The 24,807-nt window shown below is 47.4% G+C and overlaps 2 protein-coding genes across 31 annotated transcripts in view; one reads left to right on the forward strand and one right to left on the reverse strand.

Moving 5' to 3' along the window:
* Nucleotides 1-5,858: 5,858 nt before the first annotated feature.
* On the forward strand, nt 5,859-18,878 carry LOC144123338 (apolipoprotein D-like). Its single transcript, XM_077656191.1, has 5 exons — nt 5,859-6,012; nt 7,553-7,689; nt 9,132-9,217; nt 13,231-13,323; nt 18,679-18,878. Exons 1-5 carry the CDS (start codon nt 5,878-5,880, stop codon nt 18,801-18,803), a joined length of 576 nt encoding a protein of 191 aa, XP_077512317.1. The 5' UTR covers nt 5,859-5,877; the 3' UTR covers nt 18,804-18,878.
* A 69-nt stretch (nt 18,879-18,947) lies between these two features.
* Nucleotides 18,948-24,807, reverse strand: part of LOC144124954 (CREB-regulated transcription coactivator 1-like) — a 67,287-nt gene continuing 61,427 nt past the window's right edge. For 21 of the 30 annotated variants that reach the window (XM_077657940.1, XM_077657935.1, XM_077657936.1 and 18 more), the window contains exon 14: nt 18,951-23,909. In XM_077657940.1, the coding sequence (XP_077514066.1) occupies nt 23,680-23,909 (230 nt within the window). In that variant the 3' untranslated portion in view covers nt 18,951-23,679. Of the gene's footprint in view, nt 23,910-24,807 lie in introns of all 30 variants that reach the window. The other 9 variants (XR_013313325.1, XR_013313327.1, XR_013313322.1 and 6 more) reach the window with 4 other exon arrangements.

The following is a 24,807-nucleotide window of genomic DNA, read 5'->3' on the forward strand; positions in this document are numbered from 1 at the left end:
CTTCATTGTTAAATCATCGCGGGTAAAACGACACCTACGCTGTTTTAGCATGATTTGGCCGAACGGGCGAGTCGAAATAAATTGGTTTCGTTCACAATCTGCGATTTGGAATACTGCTAAGATATTTATATGAACAAAGTTTTCAGTTTATCCTACCGGCAACACCAGTGTGTAGCGTTCATAAACGCATCCAACTAATATCTCTTGCTTCTATCATTGTTGTGCGCTGGCCTAGCAGAGCAACTGAAATGCATACAATTGCTAAACGGGCGAGTTGGTAATACATTCTTGAGGGTAGCAGCGGGAAAGACGGGGACGGAAGAAAGAATACAGGACGAGCGCTGACTCGCAGCTGAAGTCAGCGCTCGTCCTGTGTTCTTTCTTTCGTCCCCGCCCTCAAGAATGGAATACGTAATTTAACCTTACCGCGGTTTATCAGGGCGCCACACCCGCTTCTGCTTGTTCCAGCCTGTGCTGAAGACCACAGCCCTCCAATTGTCTGAGATCCCGTCCATCACGCACAAGCCTTTCGGGTTCTCGAAGATGTGTTTTCTGCGCAGCAGTTCTTTTTAAGCCTGCTGCCTGAAGCCTATTCCGAATCATCTCAGTTCAAACGTTCAAGATAAACAAATCCCGAATTTCCTTTGCGCTGAAGAACATGTCATCAGCGGTTCCTGCGACTGTCATTCTGTCCTCCTTCTCAGTCGTCACACATTGTGGCCTATTGCGAGCAGCATCACTATAAACGATGTTTTCCAATTGGCGATCCGAAGCAAGTCTCCTTGCTCCGCGAAACCGAAGAGCGTATTTCAATGGGCGATTCAGATTCAGATCCCGAGTTCTGACTGCACCGCGACGGATATCCTGCTCCTTCGCGGATTCAGGGAGCTGCCCCGGATCGCCCATTGAAATACGCCATATAAGCCGACCTTCTCTGCAGAAAGGCTTCAGCACTCTGTTTACTGTAGCCATATAACGCTCTGTGGTTTCAGCTATGGCTCTTTGGGAGATCGACCCTCCACCAAGGGATGGTTTTTCTCCGCTCAAGCGTTAGTTTCGATGCCATAGCCAATCCCTCCCGGTGCATCGCCAATCGCCAATCCAATGCGGCATGCAAAAGTTTAATCTGCCTACCGTATGTGCGCTCTTGTGCATCTGTGAATCTCCACGTTCTCATGACTCCGAGAACAATGACACAAATAGTACGTGATTCACTAACGGTGGCACAGTGCCAAGCCCTGCGCACAAGTGTGTGGCGTGTTGCACGCGATTATCGTGCAGCGAATTGGCAGAACCGTGACGCGACGAAATGTAGCCAACCGCTCAGATTTGGTTTCGCGTCCGACAACGTAGACAGCGCTTCAGACTGCAAAATCGTGTAGCGAAGCCCCAACGGTCAACGAGGCTCGAAAATACAGGCAATGCTATCAGTTTGGCCGCGCATGCTGACACCCAGCTTGTCTCGAACCGGCATTATCGCTAGACGCGGCGCGCGTAGCCTGCAGCGGCTCGGAGTGCGCAGTTAAGCCATTCTATACAAGCGTATTGCCCTCCGTACGTCTTTGTAAACTCTTTGCGCCAACAGGTTTAGTGAAGTTTCGGCGACGGCGGAAGACGTGCTTTATAGACGAAGATTCTCAGAGCAGCATGGTCATTTCATAATAATAATCATCAGTCTGACTACGTCCACTGCAGGACAAAGCCATCTCGCATATCCCTCCAATTAACTCTGTTCTGTGCCAGCTGCAGACTTCCTGATCTCGTCCGCCCAACTGACCCTCTGACGCCCGCTGATACGCTTGCCTTCTCTTGGAATCCCCTCAGTTGCCCTTAAGGGACCATCGATTATCTGCCCTTCGTATTACATGCCCTGCCCAAGACCATATCTTTCTCCTGATTTCAACTAGGATGTCATTTATTCGCATTTGTTCCCTGGCCGATTTTGCTCTCCATGTCTGTTAACGTTACACCTATCATTTTCCGTTACGTAGCTGGATGCATTGTCCTCAATTTAAGTTGAGCCCTTTTCGCTAGCATCCACGTTTCTGCCCCATAGGTTAGTGCTGGTAAGATACTGAAGTTATATACTTTTCTCTTGGGGGATATTGGTACACTTTCATTCATTATTTGAGAGTATCTTCCAAATGTACTTCACCCCATTCTTATTCTCCCAGTTATTCCACTCTCGTGGTCCTGATCTGCGGTCACTACCTGCCGTAGGTAGATAAATTCCCCATCATTTCCAGCACTTCGCTGCCTATAATAAGTTATTCCCCACCAAGACTGTTTAACGATGCTTAAGATTTCTTCATATCGATCTTTAGTTCCACAGTTCTGCTTTGCCTCTCTAGATCCTGGATCATGCCTTGTAATTCGGCCCCTTAGTTAGCAAGGCAATGTCATCAGCAAATCGGAGATTGCTAAGATATTCTTCATTAACTTTTATGCTCAATTATTCTCAATCCAATTCTTTGAATACTGCCGGTAAACATGCCATGAATATATACTGAAGAGATAGTGCCTACCTGTCTTACACCGTTCCTGGTTAGTATTTTATTAAGTTTACTGTGAAGGACTACGGTCGCTGTGCAGCTGCTATAGATATTTACCAGTACATTTACATATGCCTCTTCTACACCCTGGTTACGCAATGTCTGCATGGCGAATATTGTTTGGTGTCGGGTAGCCTTTCCTAAAGCCAACCTGATCCTTTGACTCAAAACTAAAGCTGACCTAAGTCGATTAGCGATTACCTTGTCAATACTTTGTAAACAACGGACAGTAAGCTTATCGGCCTGTAAATTGTCATGTTCTTGACGTCCCCCTTATAACGGATTAAGATGATGTTACTGTTCTTCCTATATTCCGGTGCTCTTGAGGTCATGAGCCACAGCGTGTGCTGGATGGCAAGTTTTTCTAGCACAACTCTTCCAATTCCGCTTCCGGTTCTCCCATTTGAGGAAGGTAGTTATGATTCGTAAATTATTTCGTTCTGCGAACTCGTTATACTAATAACTCTTTTCTGTTATCCTAGGACTATGAAGTAGTGTCCCCACTGCCTATTCGCCTACCTTCGCATTGAAGCCGCCCATCAGGACTGTGTTTTTACTGTGTTTTTACTTTACTCACTGTTAATTCCATGTCCTCATAGAGTCTTTCGACCATCTCGTCATCATGACTGGATCAAGTCCAGCTTTCTAGGGCAAACATTTTGAAAATTAGAAAATTGTAAGTCACTGTTTTGGAAATATTGAAGGTAATGGTCCATTATTCTGATATGTAGCAAAATCTTTCTTTTAAACTGTTTCCAGCGGTCGCTTCCAACAGTTAAGACTACCATAGAAAACCAACTGAGAACGCTTTTGACGATAGCAAAAACATGAATAGAAAAAAATACAAGACTGCCGTCGGGTGACCTGCGGATATATTGACTGTTATAGTAAAATCTTACATTATATGACAAAATTGCGTCTATAAACGGTTTCCGGCTCAAAAAGGCTTTTGTCCAGAATGGCTGGGTATGCTAGGTTCTTAGGCCTGTACAGCCTTCAATTTGTGCCTCTTTCAATACGTGCATACGACAGGGTTAATTGGAAAGGCATACGGGAGAGGCCGTTTGTCCTGCAGTGGGCGCAGTCAGGCTGATGATGACAATAAATGATGAATTTTTACGACAACTGCCACCCTCTCGTTAATGATGTACGATTACTCATTGTTGTCAGCTATACTCTTATTGAGCAGGAGTCCCACGCCTAGCTCTCGCCTGTCCGCTAAACCACGACAGCACAGTATATGTGCTCGCCGTTCAACACTGTATATGCTTCATCTTTCCCTATGACATCCCATCAAACGCCCGCTAGTTTCTCAAACAACACTGCAAGGCTAGCCTCACTAGACAAAATTCTAGCGTGAAACAATGCAAGGTTCAGTTTCCATTGATGGCCTTCCCGGACCTAGATGTTCTTAACATCCTTCGCTGCGTCGCACGTCCGACCGCCGCCTTGGTGAGTTGCTCCGCAGCCTGCTGCCCTGACGGCCAATGGTCATCAGCTGGAGGCCAAATCCTGTTCTCTTGAGAGAGAGCGTTGTCAGCTCTGGCCGCCAGTACCAGATCACACCCCAGGCCTAGTACAGCAAGAAAACTTTCCCCACATCGCCGAGTGGCATACGATAATAGAAAGGTGATATGGTATGATGAGGCCCAGTTTTGCCGCAATTCAATAGTTAACCTTCAAAATTCCCCCTTGGTCTAAAGCGAGCCCCCATTGGCTCCGGCATTCCAAGAACCCGGTGAGGTGGTCAGTGAACGCGTGGTGCGGAATCTCGAATGACAGGACCGTGGGCCCATATTTCTTCAAGGCCAAATTTTACACTGAAAACATACTCGGTGACGCACTGGAAGAGGTCAGAGCTTTGAAGACCTTCCGATCAATTCACTCATTACAGCAAGATGGCGCTTCGACGCATGTAAACTTACTTTCTGTGAGGTGCTTGAACGAGATCTTTCACCGGTACAGGGTAGGACGTGACAGCACCGTCCCATTGCCATCACGACCTCCGGACTTAACACAACTCGATTTTTTTCTGGCCCAACCTACTAGCTAGCCACATGCATGACAAAGAACCGGCTAGTGGGGATGACCTGAAATTAAAGGATCATGACTGCATGCGCACAAATTGAACCTGTTATGCTGAAGAATGTTTCAGAGCTCGTGAGGGGGCCACCCGATGGTGCGCCTAAGCATGAACAGGCGGCATTATAAGCATCTCTGCTTTAATGGCCATCAGATACGAATAAAGTCACATCCGCATCAGTTCTGTTAGTTGTTAAATGGATACAGACACAAAGTCTCTGGGTATCCGTTTTTTTGCCCTGAAAGATGCCAACATGGGCTACCAGGATACTGATGACATCGGCGTCACCGGCAAGCATTAGTTGTTCTTGTGAACAATCGCCAAGTTTGGTGACGTCACAACAATTGGGGCAAGTGCACCTCGACGTCGATGCGAGTGGAAATGCCTAGCGCCTCTGCTGACAACATTCAAAATCATATTAAGTTTTGTTCCACTCAACGCCTGCAAATGAAACTTGCTAAAGGCACCTCTTTACACCGATGAAACAAATGATATCGCTTGTTTGCTTCCGAAATTTTGTGTCTGGATCCCTTTACTTTAAGACGGTATAAATAGAATTATACAGATCAATGTGTGTTTTGCGTTATGTTTAAGAGAAAAGCAGGAAATCGTTTAGTTTCAGGTAACGGAGAAAAATTTATTGTCCCTCAGTACCCGAGGATGAATATCCTTGAATGTAGTTCACCCAACTTCATAGTATGCAGTCATGGACAAAAGCTTGAGGGAAGGTGGATGCCAGAAGGAAAGGAAAAAAATATAAGCAAGAATGCGTCCATCTTAAACCGAAGCAAAAGGGGTTGATCTTTACCGCCTTAGCCAAAGAACTTGGCTTAACTGGCGACTGCACGTAACGAAGACTCAGCTGTACCCACTCTTGTTTTGTGCCAGTCAACTAAAGCGGCTCAGCAGCATACAGTGCTCCTCAGAGCTCCTCACCCCCGGAGCCGTCTTCACCTCACCTCACCCGTCGCACTATAGAGCGACATTTCGCCTCACTAAGTAAAAACAGCGCGTGCGAAATTAGTTCAACGGCCCGCTCCGCAGGCCTCCCGTCCTAACAGCGCGCCCCATTTGGCAGGGCGCACTAGTGAACCGCAGTTCCTGACATGCACGGGAGCCGAGCGGACGACGTCCCACCCCACCCGACCGCGCTCGGCTGGATCGGCGCGCGCCGACCTCGACGAAGTCGGTCTTTCGGCTGCCGTTTGTGAGGTGACGACAAAAAGGAAAGGCCCGACAATAATGGCAGCACAGCTGTCGCTGCCGCTACTAGTGACAGCAGCCCTCGTTGCAGCAACGTCCCCGGCCTCGTGCCAGGTGATCGACATCGGGCCCTGCCCGGCGGTCAAGGTGCAGGACAAGCTGGATCCAAACAAGGTGAGTCCTTCCTGTCGCATACTGCTAAACATCAACATAAAAAGTTGAAGAGGCACTGAAGTTGCTTCTTTATAGCGGTTGATTCGTTTTACCCGCAGGGAGATACTTTTTTTTAGGTCAGATTCGCGTAGAAATGGAATTATTCAACAAAGACATTTATAATTCGGGTTTTGCGGTTTGTTTGTTTGTTTGTTTGTTTGTTTGTTTGTTTGTTTGTTTGTTTGTTTTTCAGGGGGGAAAAGTCATTTTTAGCACATGTTGTTGTTTGGGGTCTAAAATTGTCTGTTTGCTTTCATCAGTTTCATAAGCAGTTTAATGGTAGCAGCAAGAAAGTGCTCTCCTCATCAGGTATCTGTCGTTTTTTGTTGTTGCTATACAACTATTTCGTCGTGTACGTATACCATCGTAGTGAGCGTGTCTTTGTTATACCTGCCTTCCTACACTGCGCAAATATTCAACATATCAGAGAATATTTCAAACGACCAACGGTCTTGGAATGCGACGGCGTAATCGTGGGTAGCTCTTGAGACAATGATGGAAATAAAACATCCCGTCAGTGCCTGTGATTTAGCTTCTCGCTTCTAAGACGTACTTTTCAAAATTTTCTACAGATTAGACAATGTTGTGGACAACACACATAAACTATACTTAAAATCATTACCATGTAACTGAAAATGCCGCTCGAGGAAAAGTACATGAGATCCGCTAGTTTCCGTGCGCTGCCATCGGCACTGTGCTCAGAAAAATTACAATTTTTTGTGATACATTTTCTGGTATAAATTGGGTTTAACCACAGTGTTTACTCAGCTCGGGGTGCAAGAATCGTGTGAAACCAAGTTTGACGAGAAAACGAAGGCCATAACGTCTCAAGGAGAAGTTCGTTTCCTCCATTATATCCTTTACCTCGCTTTAAACAGTTTTGTGGCGACGATTTTTTTTTTCGTTGGTTACACAGTTACAGCGCGCTCTGTAGCTTGTTTTCCCGTGTTTTACCAGCATGTTTTTAGATGAACATTAGACTCGCGCTTCGAGACGAAAGATAGCGCTTATGTACAGTATAATTCTTTCTTCTGCGTATTTTTTTTTCATTTCGGTGCCTAAAGCAAAACCTGCAGCCTTAGCCCGGCTACACGCATATATATATATATATATATATATATATATATATATATATATATATATATATATATATATATATATATATATATATATATATATATATATATATATATATATATATCAGTTAAGGAAGCATTTTTTCATATTACAACGTGTTTTTGCCCGAAACATCGGAGAGTGACATATCCGGAGTTGACACTTTACATGCTGGTACTGAGGAGTGCCATCAGCAGCGAATGGAAACATTTTCCAGCCTTGGAAACACTTTCAATGTCAGGATTACTTTAAAACTTGGCAAATACCTCATAAAAGCTTATTTTTTTTATGAACAAGTGAGAATACAGGCAGCGTGAACAGGGAGGTCGTCGGTCCGCTCGCAATCAGTAAAGTGCGTAGCTGATGCGCCGTTGCGTGCGTGCAGTTCTCCGGCAAGTGGTTCGAGATCGAGCGCACCTTCGCCAGGTACGCGAACAACCAGCGCCTGCACTGCGTCAGCGTCGAGTACTACTACGACGGCCAGGGAAAGTTCTCCGCGGTGAACAGCGCGGTGCTGCCCAAGTAAGGAGTCTGCGTGCATGCTGATCGGCGCCGTGACATATTGCGCATTAAAGCAAGCGCTCAACTTCGAGACTGGTCAGTTAATTGTCTAAAGTTGCGTGCTGTCTGTGAGATCAAAAACAAACAGACAATACAGCCGTCTTGACGCCGCTTCTCCGAAGCGTTCCATACGCGACAATGCTCTTGAGTGACTCGCTACTCTTGCATAGTACTTCCTTTCTCTCAATCACTCACGCGCATGCGCCTTTTGTATGCGACAAGTGCAGGTGTTAATTCTTAACGCGCTTTTTCATTCTTCACAACTTCCTCCTGTTCCTCCTCCCTCCACACGCATTTTTTTACTACGCTCCTTGCTCGCCACTGACCCGCCGCGGTGGTTCAGTGGTTAGCGCTCGGCTTCTGATCCGGAGTAGCAGAGTTCGAGCCCGGCCGCGGCGGCCGCGTTTCGATGGAGGCGAAATTCAAAAGGCGCCCTAGTGGTGTGCGATGTCGGTGCGCGTTAAAGATCCCCAGGTGGCCGAAATTATTCCGGAGCCCTCCACCACGCGGCACCTCTCCCTTTTAAGAGCGTTAGCGCTTACTCATCACTTTTCGAGATTTTGTGGGGTCTGCTACCACCCTGAGGTCAAAGCGCCATCTGTGGCTGCAACTAGAAAACAGCGCATCTCGCATTGAGGCTTGTAGCGCCATCTACAATAGCATAGTAGAAGCAACTACCTGCCGCGTGCCAATGATGACGTCACGGTCCAATATGGTGGATATAGGTGGAACTATCTAAGTATGACGTCAGGGGACGAAATGGCCGCATAGTTTCGGTTTCTCGAATCCAGCACGGCGGCCATTAAAATTGGTTGTGCCCTCTGAGCCCACTGAGCCACCGCGGCGCGTATGGCTTGCGTCAATGAATGACGGCTCTCTCTCCCTCTCTCTCTCTCTTCCCACAACCATTGTTGCCCCCTGCGTCTCCGCCTAAAACGCTGGTTTTCAGAATATTTGCAGGTTTCGACACTTAACTGTAATGTTGCCGACATGCCTTGAGGATAATGTCAACGTTAAGTTTTTTGGCCGCCCCTATGGCACAATACCACTAGTGCCTGCTAAACACAAAAACGTGCAGCATATTCCTGCTACCAGAAGTAGAAATAAGCGTGAAGTGATATATAGAACATTACCGACAGATAATTGCTCGCTGCCGCTCGTCGACATCATTGTCTTTCTCACTACAAGGCCATTCCTTTTTCCTCTTCCAATGTACCGAATGCTCCGCCAGTATTAGAGATACCCCGAGTGCATGCTGTCGCCGATGCCGCTTCACAAGGTATAAAGTGGTGGTCCAAGGATGCTAGAATGGATAACCTAAGAAATGTCTGAGGTATGAGGAAATAACGTCACACGTAGTCGCTCTTACTGGATACTTGCTAATGAGAGCTCATTCAATGCAGTGGACACACAAACCGCGTCCTGGGTGAGCTCACAGTCCTCAACCAAACAGAACCAGCCAAGATGTCGATGAGGTTCTATGCCCGAAGTAAGTATACTAGAAAAAATAGATAGAACGGGAGATAAAGATTGTATGCAGTGGTGAAACCAGCGAAACAGACGCAGGACAAGAACAAGGAAGCACGCACAAAACACCGCTGGACTTACAACTGGTTTATTGCGAGGAATTAAGCCACATTTATACATACTTCCTGGGCAAGCGCACACTTTACACAAGGTGAGGGAAACTTTAGGGTGATAAGAATCGAAACTCCTTTTCAGTGATTATGATTGAAGGGTCGCTTACGCATATCTGCTTATTTTTTCCTGATTAAAAAGCATTTTTTTTCTTATTAAAAAGCGTCTTTAATACGTCAGCGACCCTTCAATCATAACGACTGAAAAGGAGTTTCAATTCTTATCATCCTAAAGTTTCCCTCACCTTGTGTAAAGTGTGCGCTTGCCCAGGAAGTATGTATAAATGTGGCTTAATTCCTTGCAATAAACCAGTTGTAAGTCCAGCGGTGTTGTGTGCGTGCCTCCTTGTTCTTGTCCTGCGTCTGTTTCGCTGGTTCCATCATTGCGCATTATGAACCAACTAGCCAAGCAATTTACTCTATTGAAATAAATATTCCGTCCCCGCAGTGAGATATTAACAGGGTAACGTGTTAAAGGAATTCCACGGCAGTTAGCACGCGCATGAAAATAAATCCTGACTGCCGTTCGTAACAAACAGCTCAAAATTCTGCGCTGCTTTCGGATAGTGTTACATTTACCTGCAGGTAGATGTCTCTAGCAGGATGTCAGTATATTGGCGTGCTCAGTGATAGCCACCACCGAGACACGTCTAACCCTTAAAGGGGGCCCTGCAACACTTTTTAGCAGAGTATATAAACTTTCTCAATCGTTAGGTTATGCTGTCATGAACATCTGACCCAAATAGTACACTTCTGCATGCAGCAGAGAACCTACAATCGCTCTTAAAAGTTGGTTAGATCTTTCCGGCGACTTTTCAAACTTACGCCCTTCTTATTACCGTGTGTGTATCTAGGTTAAGAAATGTTCATTGGTCAGATTCTTTCAGACGGCCCACAGCTGCCGTGGCCGCAGCCAGTCAGCTGCATCGCGCAGAGGAATCAAAGCTCCGCCTCACGGGGAATTCCCGCGCGCGTCAACAGCCCGGCTGAGGGGCGGGTTGTGTGGGTTCAGCGGAGCAGAGGAAAGCACAGAGGCGCTGAAATTCAAATTTACTCAGCACACGATTCCGCTTCTATTAAACGCATTTTAAAAAAAGAACTTGGAGGGACACCTTAGCTCCGCTTTAAAGGTATGACGCGACAGCGTTAGTGGATCCCTCCAGCGGACTCACTCCGCAGACATGGGCACCGTTCTTTCTTTCACCTGCACATAACGCTTAACCTATTCTTAAGAGTGCACTGCGATAGCATTAGAGATCCCTCCCGCGCAAGTACTCCTCCGTCGCCTAGGTTCTGTCTACATATACCCATATATGCAGAATAGGTCATTCACTACTTTACATTCAAAGATCGCTGGGAGTCCTCATACCCCTCCTGGTGCAGTGGCGCAGCGGCTAAGAGATGTGCCACTGCCCCGACAGGTGGCTGTTTCAAACAGTGAGCAACCTCTCGCGACCAATCATTAATTTAACTGCCACCATTGTGGGAAGGGTGCGACAACATCACAAGGTCACGTGACCTAGGTGACAGGTGGAACGCCTGCTTTTCTCAACACACGCTGAACGGACCCTTAACTATGTCGCGTTAAAATTCTTGCTGGATGATAATCTTATAACGGCATCGTTTAATATCCGAGGCATGCCGTAGCTTTCTTTAGCAGTGTAGCATGCAGTGTCCCCTTTAAAAAGAATGGGTGGTCCGCTCTTCTCGCCATACAACTTTCCCGAACAAAACCCATTTCAATAACCTGCGGTATCATTCCACTCTTAATTGGCAGCAACGCTGAAAACGAGAGCAACTTGTCTTTTTTGTTTTTTTGACCAAGGGTAAGTAAAATGACTGAGCAGTTGGTTAGTACTAGTGCACACGTGTAGAAAAGTGAAGGTCCGCGTAAGCTTGAGCACATGGCGCCATGCGTAACGAGTGACGTTGCGACAGCACACCGCGTAAGCCAAGGCAGAACATTGCACAGGCCGCATTCTGAGGTCCAAGCCCGGCCAGCGGCTTCAAGCCCGAGGCCGTTACTTTATCACTCTGCCGAGCCCGGGCCCGGCCTGCCAAGCTCGATCGACGTGAGGCTCGGCCCTGGCCCGGTGTCCATTCCCGAGCAGCTCAATAGGTAAATTGCTCACTGAGTGCAAGTAGCTTCCTTCTACAGAAGTAAAGAAGTGGCCGGCAAAGACGCTTAAATCGCAATAACACTTGAAATAATTGGTTTGGTAAACATGAAAATAAGAAAGAGCGGGTACTCCCGTTCGACTCTTTGGACAGTGATCTTGTCTGTGAATAGCCCCGACGTTCCGAGAGCCAAATGGAAATGATTGCATTCACGCCCAACGTACTTTGCGCTACGTCCACAGTTTTGAGCAGTAATTTTTTTTTTTTACGAACCGCGATGTCTAATAAAACGTCCTCGAAGCCGTAGCAATAATATTCCTTCTTTTAATGAGCACGAATTCGCAGGTTCGATTTATCGCCGCACTGACCGCGCGTTTCTATAGAGAAAAAAATTGGCGGTGGTTTAGCTCCGGTTAAACCTGGAGTGACGCGATAGCTACAGCTGGCCGAGTGGAATTTGCTCAGTTGAATTGCAAAGTCAGTCTTCCGGCGCTCCGTTTCTCTGGGCTTTCCTTCTTCATCTTCGTCCCACTTGACACGGCGCATGCGCACAGCTGTTGCAGCTCAGTTTCGCCGGCGCGCCGCGCCGCCGGCAGCTGCTCCGCACCACGTGACCAACCACGTGACAGCGTGGCGGCGCAGCCACGCTGAAGGCTCGAAATGCTGCCGTAATGTAGCTATCGCTACAAAAATACAAAAGCGCCTGTTTATTGCACATATATGTTTGAAGACCCGAAGTGTCCTATATCAACATGATATTTTCCAATGGCGTTCGTTACTCGTAGCGTAATGTGTTTTGGGGAGGCGAAGGTAGACAATAAAAGACTATATATCTGGTAACAGACGGCGGCCCGTTGAGTAATCGAATGAAGGTACTTCTCCTGCGGTTCTTGACTTCAAATGTTCAGTCAGATGCGGAGATACCAAGCAGATGCGGAGCCCACTGATATATCTGAAACAGGCCAAGCCAGGCGTGCTGTGTACTTTAGTAGGTGAACGCACTCGTACAAATGAGCTGTCAGAGGTTATATATACGAATCGCTTCATTAAGAACGCCGCTGCAGCGCAGCCCACTGCTGGATTTCGCGATTTTTCTTTTTAACTTTTGTATCGTTCAATGCGCCAGCTGTGCGTTTCCAATATGTTACTTGGACATAGCACTGCGAGTGACGCTGATTAAAATAGGTCTACATGAGCTTTCCCCCATTCCGCGTCAGCAAAAAGCAGTACTTAAGGTTTATTAATAAACATCTCGAAAGATTTTAACGCCTCGATTACTTCATTTACGATACGTTCCCGCCCCTAGTGTACTTCACCGAGCAATAATGAATCAAAAGCCGTACACAGCATCTCTATGTACGGGTCCGCGCCGACCCAGGGCCGCAAGTTCAACGCGGACTCGACCCAGGCCCGGCGAAACAGCACATTTTCCGGCCCGGCTTGGCCCGCTTGCCGGGCCGGGCCTGGTTTTTCGGCCAGGCCCGAGCCCCCTGAGGTGCTCTAAGCCAAAGGTTACGCATTCCTCGTTACACTGACGAGTATTCATTTACAGAGATTTTCCTGCAGTCACAGTACGTGCCACAGTTCGCATGCGTTGCCTTCTGTATCACACTTGGGGCCTTCAAGTTCCAAACAGTACCACGCGGTTTGCGTATTACCGATGAAGAAAAAAAGCCCCAGCCAAGTAAATCATATATGCCTCCTGAAACGACTGAAGCACCGTCCGCTTTTCTAACTGTGGTTGCAGATCCAGAGCAGCGGCCTTTCTGGGTCCTCTACACGGACTACGACAAGTGCGCCATCGTGTACCGCTGCCGTCGCTCCCTCTGGCTTCACACAAGTATGCCCCTTTTAATCCCGCTGACTGAGACGGTGGCGAACTGTGTAGCATTCTTCTCGCCCCAGCTTCTTATGAGTGTTGCTTGTTCTCAGATATAAACGAAAAGCATAACGACATCTAAATCCACCATAGCGCCCAAAGACGTTGTTGAGAAATTTTTCGGCGCCCAAGCAGGGTTATCAACTGTGATGCGTGCACAGATATCTTCCGGGCATCCACTTTATGTTCAGGCATGCAGTTGCGTGCGTGCGTGCGTGTGTGCGTACGTACCGCAGATCGACCATCGTGAGTTCAGGTTACCTGGGCTTGCCAAACGGGAACGAATAGGCAATGAGAACTTGGAGGAGGCCACACGTGCGCGCGCGTGAGACGGCATGTCTAGAGAAGTAAGCATCTGAGAAAAACCTTTAGAATTTGGAGGAAAAATACCTTGTCTTTTCATTGCCCAGAAGGAAAAAGAGCCTCCAAAATTTCCAAACGGAGATTGCTGCACAGTAGCGCGCCAACGTAGCGCCCTCTGTAAAATTTGGTCCAAATTTGGGGATGTTTGAGAGTCTGATAAGCGTCTGGAGCTGTGCACATGGTGGCAACCAACCGTTGACGTCACTAGCATCAGACTCTTTCATGACGGCTGCGTCATGTAAAAAGAAAATGGTGGCATGAAGTTCCGTAACGTGCATACCAAGCTGCGCAACATGCTTGCCGGAAATCGCAATCAGAAACCGTGTACGTGCACTCGAACCTCAACGAGGGAAAACATGCACAAGCAGACATTTTCGTGCCCAGCCATAGAGTTTTCAAACAGTAAGAAACTCAGCCAGCAGTTACAGTGAACTAGTCAGTACCAGCAGTGAAGAGTCAGACCAGAGTGGTCAGACTGACGCAATGCTTTCCGTCGATTGTGTTGCAAGCAATATGCCGCTATATTTTCCTGAAAAAAGTCTACACATCTTTGCTCTGGCACAAAAATATAATTTTTTGCTTATTTTTGAATTGCAAATTAAGAGAGAGGTAGAGGAAAGGCGGCCGGGGAGGTTAACCAGAAGGGTGTTGCAGTTGGCTACCCTGAAATAGAGGAAGGGTGTGCAAAAGGGAAAGAGATAATTGGCAAATTGGTTCTTGGGGAAAGGAAATGGCGCAGTATCTGTCTGACGTCTCCACGGACACCTGAACCGCGCCGTAAGGGAATTGGGCGGAAGGTGGGAGTGAAAGAAGAGAGAATTAAAGAGGTGCCGTAGTGGCGGTCTCCGGAATAATTTCGACCACCTGGGGATCTTGAAGTGCACTGACATCGCACAGCACACGGGCGCTTTTGCAAACGAGAGATGTGAAAATGCCGTCGAAGCAGTGGCATAGTGGCCTGCGCAGCGCCAGCGATTTCCCTGCACACCACCGAGGGTGTGTTTACACATCCCTGTTTTTTTGAAGGCACCCCCTTAATTCGTTACATTTTACAGCGACAACTGTTAAACGCCCGACCCTGGGTTTCGCGTCGTAGTAGTATGTCGTAGTCGTTGGCGTAGCCGGTGGGTGCGTTGCCATGGGAGCCACTCAGAGGGTGGTTACCCATGCGAGATGGAAGGTATCACGTGATGCGGAGAAATGCGTAACCGGTGGGTGGTTACCACAGCAACCATCCGAAGGATGGTTACCGTGGAAAGAGGGGGTATTGGGACAGCGGAGCAATCCCCAACCGGATGATAGTTACCCTGGAAGGAGGAGGGTATGGCGAGAGCGGAAGATGCAATCGGTCGGCGGTTGCCACGGAAACCACCAGGTGGGTATAGTTACCCAAGAAGGACGAGAAGCGTTACCTTGGAAGGAGGAAGAGGGCGTAGGAAGATCACCAGGTGATGGCTACAATGGTGACCGTTCGGAAGGTGGTTACTTTGGAATGAGGAGGGTATGGCGAAAGCTTTGAAATCCCCAATCAGAGGATGATTACCATGAAAGAAGGAAGAGGGTATAGCTAGAGCGTAAGAAGGTGCACCTGGTACGAGTTTGCCATGGGAAGCAACTGGAGGGTAGTTACCCCAGCAGGAAAAAGGGTTGCCGTGGAAGGAGGGTACAGCGAGAAGAGGAGGTGGTGAGAGTGTAGGAACGCGTACAGCCGTTAGAGGCTGTTGGTACAGCGGTAACCATCCGGAACGTGGTTACCGTAAAAGAAGGATGAACGTTGTGGTGAGAGCGGAGGAATGTAGCCCGCTCCATCTGCGACAGCTACTGCGAAACGCGCCGCCCGAGGAGAGGATCATCGGCGGCGCTGTGCTTCTGGAACAGCGGACTGGAGAGCAGACCTAGATGAAACATGACAGTGTGGAAAACTAAAAAGAGCGCCCTATAAAGCTGTATAGATGTAAGGTCGCTCTCATATTCTCTACCATAACATATCGTAAAGTACAAATACCATAACAGCTCTCGCTGAATCTCGCGTTAACCAGTCAGTGGTAACCATTCGGTCAATTTTTTTTACATGCAACGAGAAATATTTCACATCCTTGTCAGGAGTGTTGGGGTCATAAACATTGCTAGTCCTACGCAACACATCAACGACAGAAATAAAAATAGTGACTGCTGTTTTTCCTGCACCCTCAGCACCTCCTTCTTACTTTCCCCCTAGAAATTTAAATCCGCTCCTGTAATTTCAATTCATGGGGAAAACCCTGCTGCGTACCTTGATGGCTGCTAAGCACTGTGGTCTCAGTACAGCACACAGCACTCGTCTTTCATTGCCAAACAAAGGGCGTTCACACAACGCAGGCATTCCAACATGAAGCAAGCCTGCTTTCCGTCATGGTTGATTAGACGAATTAAATGTGAGTTGGCTATTGTTGGGCATAAAACGTAGATTCAGCCGTGAAACTATCACTGTTCTCAAAGCAAACGTCACAGAAATGCTGTGAATGTTTCCATACCAGCCTAATACCGAACGTTCTCTTGCGTTAATTCTATTGAAGTAGTGAAAAAATTCGGCAACACACTTAAAGTGCTGACGTGTGGAATGCGAGAGCATTACTATCCCTGGTTCATTGTTCATGCGCAATGTTTATACATGCATTAAACTTCTTTTATACAAGATTATGTGTATGATACCACCCAAAACGCTGTATGATGAACGGTTGCATCACAATTTTGATATGAAAGTCTGGGAAGGCATACGAATGAATGTGCAGATGTCGGTTCGAATCAGTGTCACAAGCTAGCCTCCAACTTGACTAGCACATGTAAGCTATATGCAACGAGAAATTGTGTGACACCACCTTGAACGCTGTATGACAATTGGTTGTGTCACAATTTTGGTACGAATGTCACTACATGGAGGTCGGCCAGTGGGGAGTATGTACAGATGAACGACATGTATAGGATTGCCTGAAGTGGCGGTGCTCAGCTTGCTATGTGCATCGTATGGCCGCTTTACGACGTCCCCCTATTATTCTTGCCATCACTGGGACTTTTTGCACCATCTACGAGTACACACACACTTGCCGCCGGCTTTTCTTGTAATGGGTCTAGTATTTATTTCGCATTAAAATGCAGTACCAAAATAACATTTAATCTGCGCACAGAGGAAAGCGTCACGGCACAACTACCAATTTCAAGATACAATTCATGCTTTCGGCCTAACCGTAGACAAGCCAAACACTACTTCGTCTTCCCGGCATTCCCGCGATGGTGAAGGGGTTTTTAAGAAACTCGCATAGACGGTGGCGCCAGCTTTCCCTCTAGGTAATATTTAGAAACTCTATGATCAGACCATCCGCAGTAGCCACAATATTAATTCTGCAAGTTCAATTCAGTTTATCTCAGAGGAATGCCGGAAAGTATCCAGCGGGCCTATGACGTACAAGTCTAGTTCGGAGTTCTAAATCACCCTTAGGGAATTTATTTAAAAGAAATCCTGATGAATTTTTTCCCTCTAAAAAGAACCTTTCCAGAAAGCAATTCGCATTTCCCGCGCTTCGAAGCAGTCAGTGGCATCATTGACATCACAGTATCATTTTCAAAGAAGATTTGACGCCGAAATTTCATCAGAAAAATGACGCCGCAGCTCGTTTTTCATGACAGTCATAACTTTTATGCAAAAGACAACATAAACACTGCGTTGCTACCCCGAGCGTCAGGGATATGGGGCCACCTGTATGCCACTCCTCTCATCAGCTACTCCGAACCCCTCAAACACTATACAAAGCAGAAATAAAAACATTCCCACTCCAGCACAAATCATTCTCTAAACACGGAGATCCTATACAGAAGATTCCAAACCAATAGCCATTAAGTCATACACTAGTGCATATCGTACTAGTGCATATCGTAACCAGAACAATATAGCCTGGAGTGTCTACACTGTGGCCATAGCATAAAGGAGGCTATGCTGTGGCAAACCATGCCACCCGGTACCACGTCACTTGGACATGCCAACACAATCCCAGTGTAGACCAAATCCCGAGCACTCGCAGTGAGAGGCTGCTCTACGCAGCGGCGCCCCTCGTAGAGTTTATAAATAAGAAACTATGGTGCCCGTGCCCCTGACTGCCAGAAATGATTAGTTGAAAGGGCCCTTGCATTGAATGATTTTTTTTTTTTTTACCATCACCATGAGGGCAAAGTGCATGGCGAAAATGGATGCAGAAACGAAGTGCATATGTTGCTTGGACACATGCATGGGTACAAGCAGCTGTGCAAGCCACGTGCTCAATTCGTATTGTTGCAACTAGCCCTTGCAGACAGAAACCTCAGCAATCGGGCCCGCAACGTGGCTGAGGCGCAAGCTCGACAAGTTTATCTTAAGCTCTTGGGAACTATAGCAGGGTACAAATCAAGAATGCAGCGGCGAATGCTTCTCAGAGAAGGCCCTCCAGCCAATAGGGTCCAGCTTTTGTTAAGTCGTCCCGTAGCATGACATCGGAGGGGTCTGGCAGATGCCTCCATGAAATGGGATTAGCCGCGACGTCACTGGGGAGGGCCTCTGATGGGCATCGCTGCGTTCTTGAGTCGCTGTATAGTTAGAAGGGGCACAGCCGACCTAGCAGCCAGCCGAGGGGCTCGACAGAGGCCGGCAATCATCTTGCTAACCCATTTACAGCGAACGGCAATAGAATTCCGAATTGTAATTTTTGAACTTCTACATTCCATGAAACTGCCGAATTCTTAGGAGATTCAGTGATTCGTTCATGAGGAAGCTGAAGGTAGCACAAAACAATCATAGCCCAAAAAAACCCGAATTCCTTGGAGAGCCCTGGACTACAGGCATTGCCAATCAGTGTACTTCACCATTTCCTCCTTCCAACGGTCGGAATCAAACCGCATGCAGGTCGCAAAATGCCCTCTGCCTATCTACGCTTTGTGTTTATGCAGTGTATGTCTGGATCCTCTGCCGAAACCACACTGTGACGGAGCCTTACCTCGCCAACTTGCGCGGCTACGTTCAGCAATGGACCGGCATCCCTGCCCGCCTGTTCAGCAAGACACCCTGCAAGTAGTTGTGGCTGCCTCTGGTCGGCTTCTCGATCGCTGCAAAGCACTATGAAGGTCGTCGTCAACATCAGGAGCTCGCAATTCCATTACCACCGCCAGGCTCCTCCTCCGTTTGGAGGGTCGACGAATAAAGAGACAACACACCAGCTGGGAAAACTTTGTAACTTTTTCATTGATAATGATTCACTGTACAAATGATAAAACCATTACGAACACGAACAACATAATATCTTGAGCAGACAACTTGGCAAGAAGACGCTAAAAAATCCCGAACAAAGGGTGCAGCGACGCGCTCTTTGAACGGCGACCATGTGTGGTCCAGGCGGTGCCATTCGCACGCAGCGTCCCGGAAAGGTCACGAAACGACGGCGGGAGGGGTGAAAGAATGGGCAGCCGTTATGTCAACAAACATCAACGGACAAGACAACGCGCGGCGGCCACTCGCTACGAAATGGGCGAGGGCCTCAAGAACCAAGGGCCGAGAGAAAAAGGTGACAGGAAAAAAAAAACCAACAGAACTTTTTACAAGTTGATTGCTTTCACACACGGCACTCAAATCCGTTTTCTGGTGTCAGATGCGCTACACCAAGTCAGAGGGGGAGCAGTATGGCAGTTTGTTTCCGCAAAAATGCGGGCTCCTGTTTATATGCTGTACAGTATTATACAAAAACATGCGCCTGTGGCTTGACCCCAGTATGCGGGGGCTTCTCCCGTCAATGCCCTCCAAGCTGATGACCCCGACCAGGAAAGACAGCAGTCTAGACCACCCAAGTGCATTATACCACACACCTTGGTGGCAATTCTTGTTGCAACTTGCCCAACAGCTGCTTATTTCACTAGATCAACACTCCCAGAGTCACACCAACCATATTCGAAAAAGCAACAAAGTTCATGCGTGTAGGTGCAGTGAAAGAGAGAGGTGAATGCAGATGCCCATATAAAGTGGCATCATCAGCCTGCCCCATAGTATTTTCAAGTGCCCACACCACCACATCTTTTTATATCATAGCCAATCAGGTTTCAAGCTTCACCTTGCATCATCATTTTTCCAAGGCCTACAATAATTTTCTCTCTTTAACCCTAACCCATGTGCCCATCACTGTCTGGCACACAGGTAATTAAAATCAAGTTCACGGGAGAAGTCCCCTTAACTGAGCCAAAGGCCACAACGTGGTGGACACGAAGGTTTTTGCAATGCCCACAAATTCACTACAAAAATCCTGATAATGACACGACAGGGAATGCGATGACCCATGGCTCTGAACGTTGCACACAAGTTTTTGCACCGAGAAATGAGACTTTTCTTGGGAGGGGGAAGAAAGATACAGAGAGCTAGAATTAGAAGTCTTTAAAAAAGCTAGTGAAACTGTACAGCAAAACACTCATCGCTCGTCAGTTCTCCTCCTTTCTCGTGAATGGTGGGAGATGGGTGCAGAAAGGAAGAGGTATATGTTCGGTCCCTGCGACAGCGCTCACACTGCCCTTCGTCACTGAAAAGATGCGTGCACAAGCACCCATTTACAAGAACCTGTTTGCAAGTGCATCAAGCGGAAACCGGGAGGGCAGGAGGGGATGGGAGGGGGCACGAGACATATACAACATATGGAAAGCGGGTCCTCTGCCTAAAGAAACACCCAGCACTTCATGAGCTCTCCAACAAATGCATTTAAACTCGAGCCAGCCGAATGTGGCACTAGTGCCTCCCACATGGCCAGAACACCTAGTTTCCCCTAGTCGTTCCCCATCAGGCGACCACACACGCAAATGCACAGCTTCCCAGATGACACCAACATCATGGTACTGCAAAGGGCAAGCACACCATTCTTTTCAGCCTGCTAATAAAAAAAGAACACTTGTTCTTGCTTCTGTACAAACCACAGCATCACTCACAACTTGCCAAGCCTTGATAGCAACGACAAGAACTGTCGAGCTCACCTTTAAAAAGTGCATTCAACAAGTGCTTTTGCCAGCTCGACCGTTAAAACAAACGAGAATTTGAGTGCATTAATTTCCATGGCCACAACTCCTAAAGTCCCTTGGAATGCTAAGTAACGACAGAGAACTAAATTTCTATCTACAGCAAATAAAAGAAAAGCTCATTTTTGCAGCCAGAATGCACTGGATGTTTTAGCCCCAAACTCATTGCACATGCCCAAACAACAAATGTAGAAGTCTAAGCAGAAGCCCAGCAGCTTCTAATTTACAGTGAAAGTCAACACTAACACAGGCATTGGCGCTGGCTGGCGGAAGAGCCTATAGAATACACTTCACAGAATGCATAACCGCTGAAAGAACTTTCCACTGTTCAAAACTGCTTCTGCTGTGGGACTTAACCACACATAGTCCTCCCTGTGCATCCATGTGCAGAGTCACCAGAAGAGCTCCCAAGGCATCGTTATTCATTCTTGGCACTTTTTCTGGCAGTTGACGCAACTGTTGATTCCAGAAACATAAATGTCAGGCCAATCTCTAGGAGCAATAAGTACAGCAAGCTCATTATCGCACCCTTGTTGTTTAGCTCCTGTGAAGTACTTTGTAGCAGAGATCAATAGCACAGATACATAAAAACCACTCAAGTGGAGCTTCACTGTTGCCAAGGGCGTTGGAGAGAAGTTAATTGTAAATGACAAACGATGTGAAAAGAGGCATGACAGTGTAAAAGACATCATAAAAAAGTACCAAAACATGAGCGATATGAAATGAACCATGCTGCGATATTGAAAATGTAATGCCGGGCAAAATACCTGTAAATACTGAAATTCCTCAGCTCAAGTGACCAATACTATGGCAAGGACTATGCTATCACAACAATTAAACAGTTAATAAGCTTAAATTATGTTTAGCTCAACATGTAACAGTAACAAACAGGACAAAATGGCTTCACTCAACTTCCCTGCAAATGCTGAACTTTCCGATGTAACACACAAACATGAGCATAAATGCCAATCAGGTAACGGCCAGCTACAAGTTTGTGCAAGGCATAACAATTCATTGTTGTTGAACAGAATAAGCTGCATGGCTCAATAGATTTAGTATCTACTTACACCACAGATGCTTGCAAAGATGTTGCTGTGGCTGAACCATTACACTGTGCTATGCACAACTGTCCCATTAGATACGATTCACAGAAGTTGCTGTTCAGTAAAATTTTACAGAAAGCACACAGAGGCGTCAGGTTCACCGAGTTGAAATTGAATTTCTGGTAGCAATCTGTCATGTTCTCTGCTGCTATTCCCACACGTAGTTAATCACTTAACATCCTCCTGAATTGCAAATGATGTACACTCACGCCGCCTGCACAGTAACCAGCCCCGTCACTGGCAGCGTGCTACCATTTACGCAATTATGAGCCACGGTACAGCTCAAAACACAGGAAAACAACACAGTCCTCAACCAATGGCCTTCATCAATGATTTTGATAAGCAGAGCTTTACTAACAACAGTGCTCTGTACTACAGAAGGAGATCAAATCAGTCGGATATAGAGCAGCAAATTCAACTGTGACTATGTGCGCATTTCTGCTGTATACTTGTCTTTCTGCAGCCGATACACAGAGAGGAAGTTTCAGAGCAAATTCATGTTTACCTCGCAAAATTGCTGCATGAGTTCTGGATAGACAAGTGTGCAGTCAGCAAATTGTACATACAGAAAAGTTTGCACTGTTACGAGAGCAATCTGGTGACTCTGCTACACCCATATGGCAGGCAGGCATGCATGTACTGAATGCTGCAGCCTGCAACCAAGCAAAATAAAACGACAAAGGGGCTTGGAATACCAGAATAGTGCAAGAAAGTGATGCGCATCTGCGAGGCATCCTTATCACATCAAAACTGACAATAAGATGCACCTACAGCAATTTTTTCTTTCATCGATGCAAAAGAAAGCAGGAAACCATCTTGTCTTGATGCAGCACCAATGGCTTTTTGACCACCACAGCGATGCAGCATCCTCTTGCACCTACAAAGCACAACAGCAGACTATCGGCCTATCATGGCCGAAATTACATTTGCTGCGGCTGCTGGCTTCAGCGTTTCAGTGATGCATGCGTACCTCATGCCTTCAAGGCTGGCTTCTCGGCTGCTGTCATCAGTCTGGCTGGGTGCCACTGCATATCTCCACATAAAAAACCTTTCCTCTCACTGCTCCAACCGCAAAGGTGTTCATTAAACCTTCACACGTTTGGCTGGTGTCAAAAAAGGTGAATAAGAACATGCGTGTGCTATCCCAAGGACTCCCCTAGCAGACAGTAGGGAGGAAACAATAGGGCAGGTACCTTTCCACACACTTCCCTCAAAACACAGCCTAGGCCCATTGTGCACCCTGCCATGCCCGAAAGCAGTTCCCCTCTCCATGCACACTCTGTGCCCCCTTCTGAAATCACAAACATCCAAGTCACAAAACGCTCGCTGAGATTTGTCCGCTAAGTGAAGGGACTGGTTGGAAGCGCCCAAAGCGGGGGAAAGGGCGGTCAGTCGCGATGAAATGTATGCTCAAAATATGGTGGTTGGCTTGCTCTCGATTGCTCCACACAAGCTGGTCGTCTCCCTCCCACACAGACAAGCTGGCCATTGGCCGTTCATGCAAGGGCACATTGGAGTGCTGCCAGCAAAGGTATAAAAATGGGAAGGGTGGTAGTGGTGGGAGGAAGAACATCCCAGGGAGAGAGAGCATGACAGCAAGCGATACAGAGCAAGACAAAGAGAGAGGGCAGAAGGCAGGGAGCAAGGTCTGTGTGTTGTCCTCGGTTCAATCGTGGCGGTCTTCGCTAGCCGTGGCTCGCCCCGCATCTGGCTGCGCCCGCGGAGTCTCCGGCGCCCTCAGAACTTCTTCTTCCTCTTCGTACTCTTCCTCTTCCTGGGGCGGCCATAGCTGTGGCGACCACTACGACCGGTCGAGGCGGAAGGCTTCTTCAGCAGCGGGGTCGCTGATCACTGCCATGTCGGGATCGGTCAGGATCTGCAGCCCATCAATGTCAATCGGACCAAGGTCTGCACGCAAAGCCTCTTCGGTAGAGAACAGGTCGGCCGAGTCAAACGAGCCCAGGGACTGGCCATCGACCTTTGCCTGCTGCAGCGCACCCTTGAGCAGGGCTGCCTCGTCCGTGCCAGGCCCTGCAAGACACAATCCAGTGTTTGTTCATGGCCACCTTAAAAGGAAACATGGATAGCATCCAGCTCCTTTTCTGTTTCACAGGTGCAGCATTCGATTCACAACCTGGTTCTCCGAGGTAAGTGCTCAGAGCTGCAGTAAAACCCTGTTAAGGAACGCTCATTTAAACGGTAACCTTTCATGTCGTTTCAGGTATCAGACTAGCCCGACAACAACTCTTGCTAAAGTTTAAATGGTAGTTCTAGTCACATTAAATCCCTGACTAAGCTTCCATTAAACAGCGTGCATTTGGTGCCTGCTTACGACGCACTAGAGGCTTATCATGAAAATGTTGGTTAGCATGTAACTGTAATCGCGTATGAGGCTGAAGGGATCTCTCATGAAGCAGCCGTGGCCTACGTTGCGCACTGTAAAAAAACTATTCAAGTGCTCCTTATATATATATTGTAGCAGCATGTCGATAGTGAAACGATGCAGCACGAGACATGCACACTTGCAGCTGTTGACATGGCCAAAGAGATGAGCACTCTCACCTCTCGTCTGTGAGGGAGCCAGTGTACCCCATCACCCCCAATGCCCCACCAACACCCCATTCGCAAACTCCGGTGTCCACGCGGTCACAGTCTGAGCTATGTGGATTCTACATTCGCCATTGCTATCGCTTATTGTCACATGACACAGCTTCTCTGCAGCACGGCGGCTCCACAGTTTAGGCTGGCAGCAGCAAGCTTTAATTTTCCTCTTTGTAGGCACTGTCAAGTTGCTCGCTGACCAGCATCACTCCAAGGTTGTGATTCTGCTCCATCTGGTTGCATTGTCGTGTTACTGGTGTTGTCATGGATCGCATGCTTTCCACATTTAGTGCTTCCCAAGTGACATTACTCTCCAGCATGTCTCATG

Source organism: Amblyomma americanum, chromosome 3, assembly GCF_052857255.1.
Source record: "Amblyomma americanum isolate KBUSLIRL-KWMA chromosome 3, ASM5285725v1, whole genome shotgun sequence".
NCBI lineage: Eukaryota > Metazoa > Arthropoda > Arachnida > Ixodida > Ixodidae > Amblyomma > Amblyomma americanum.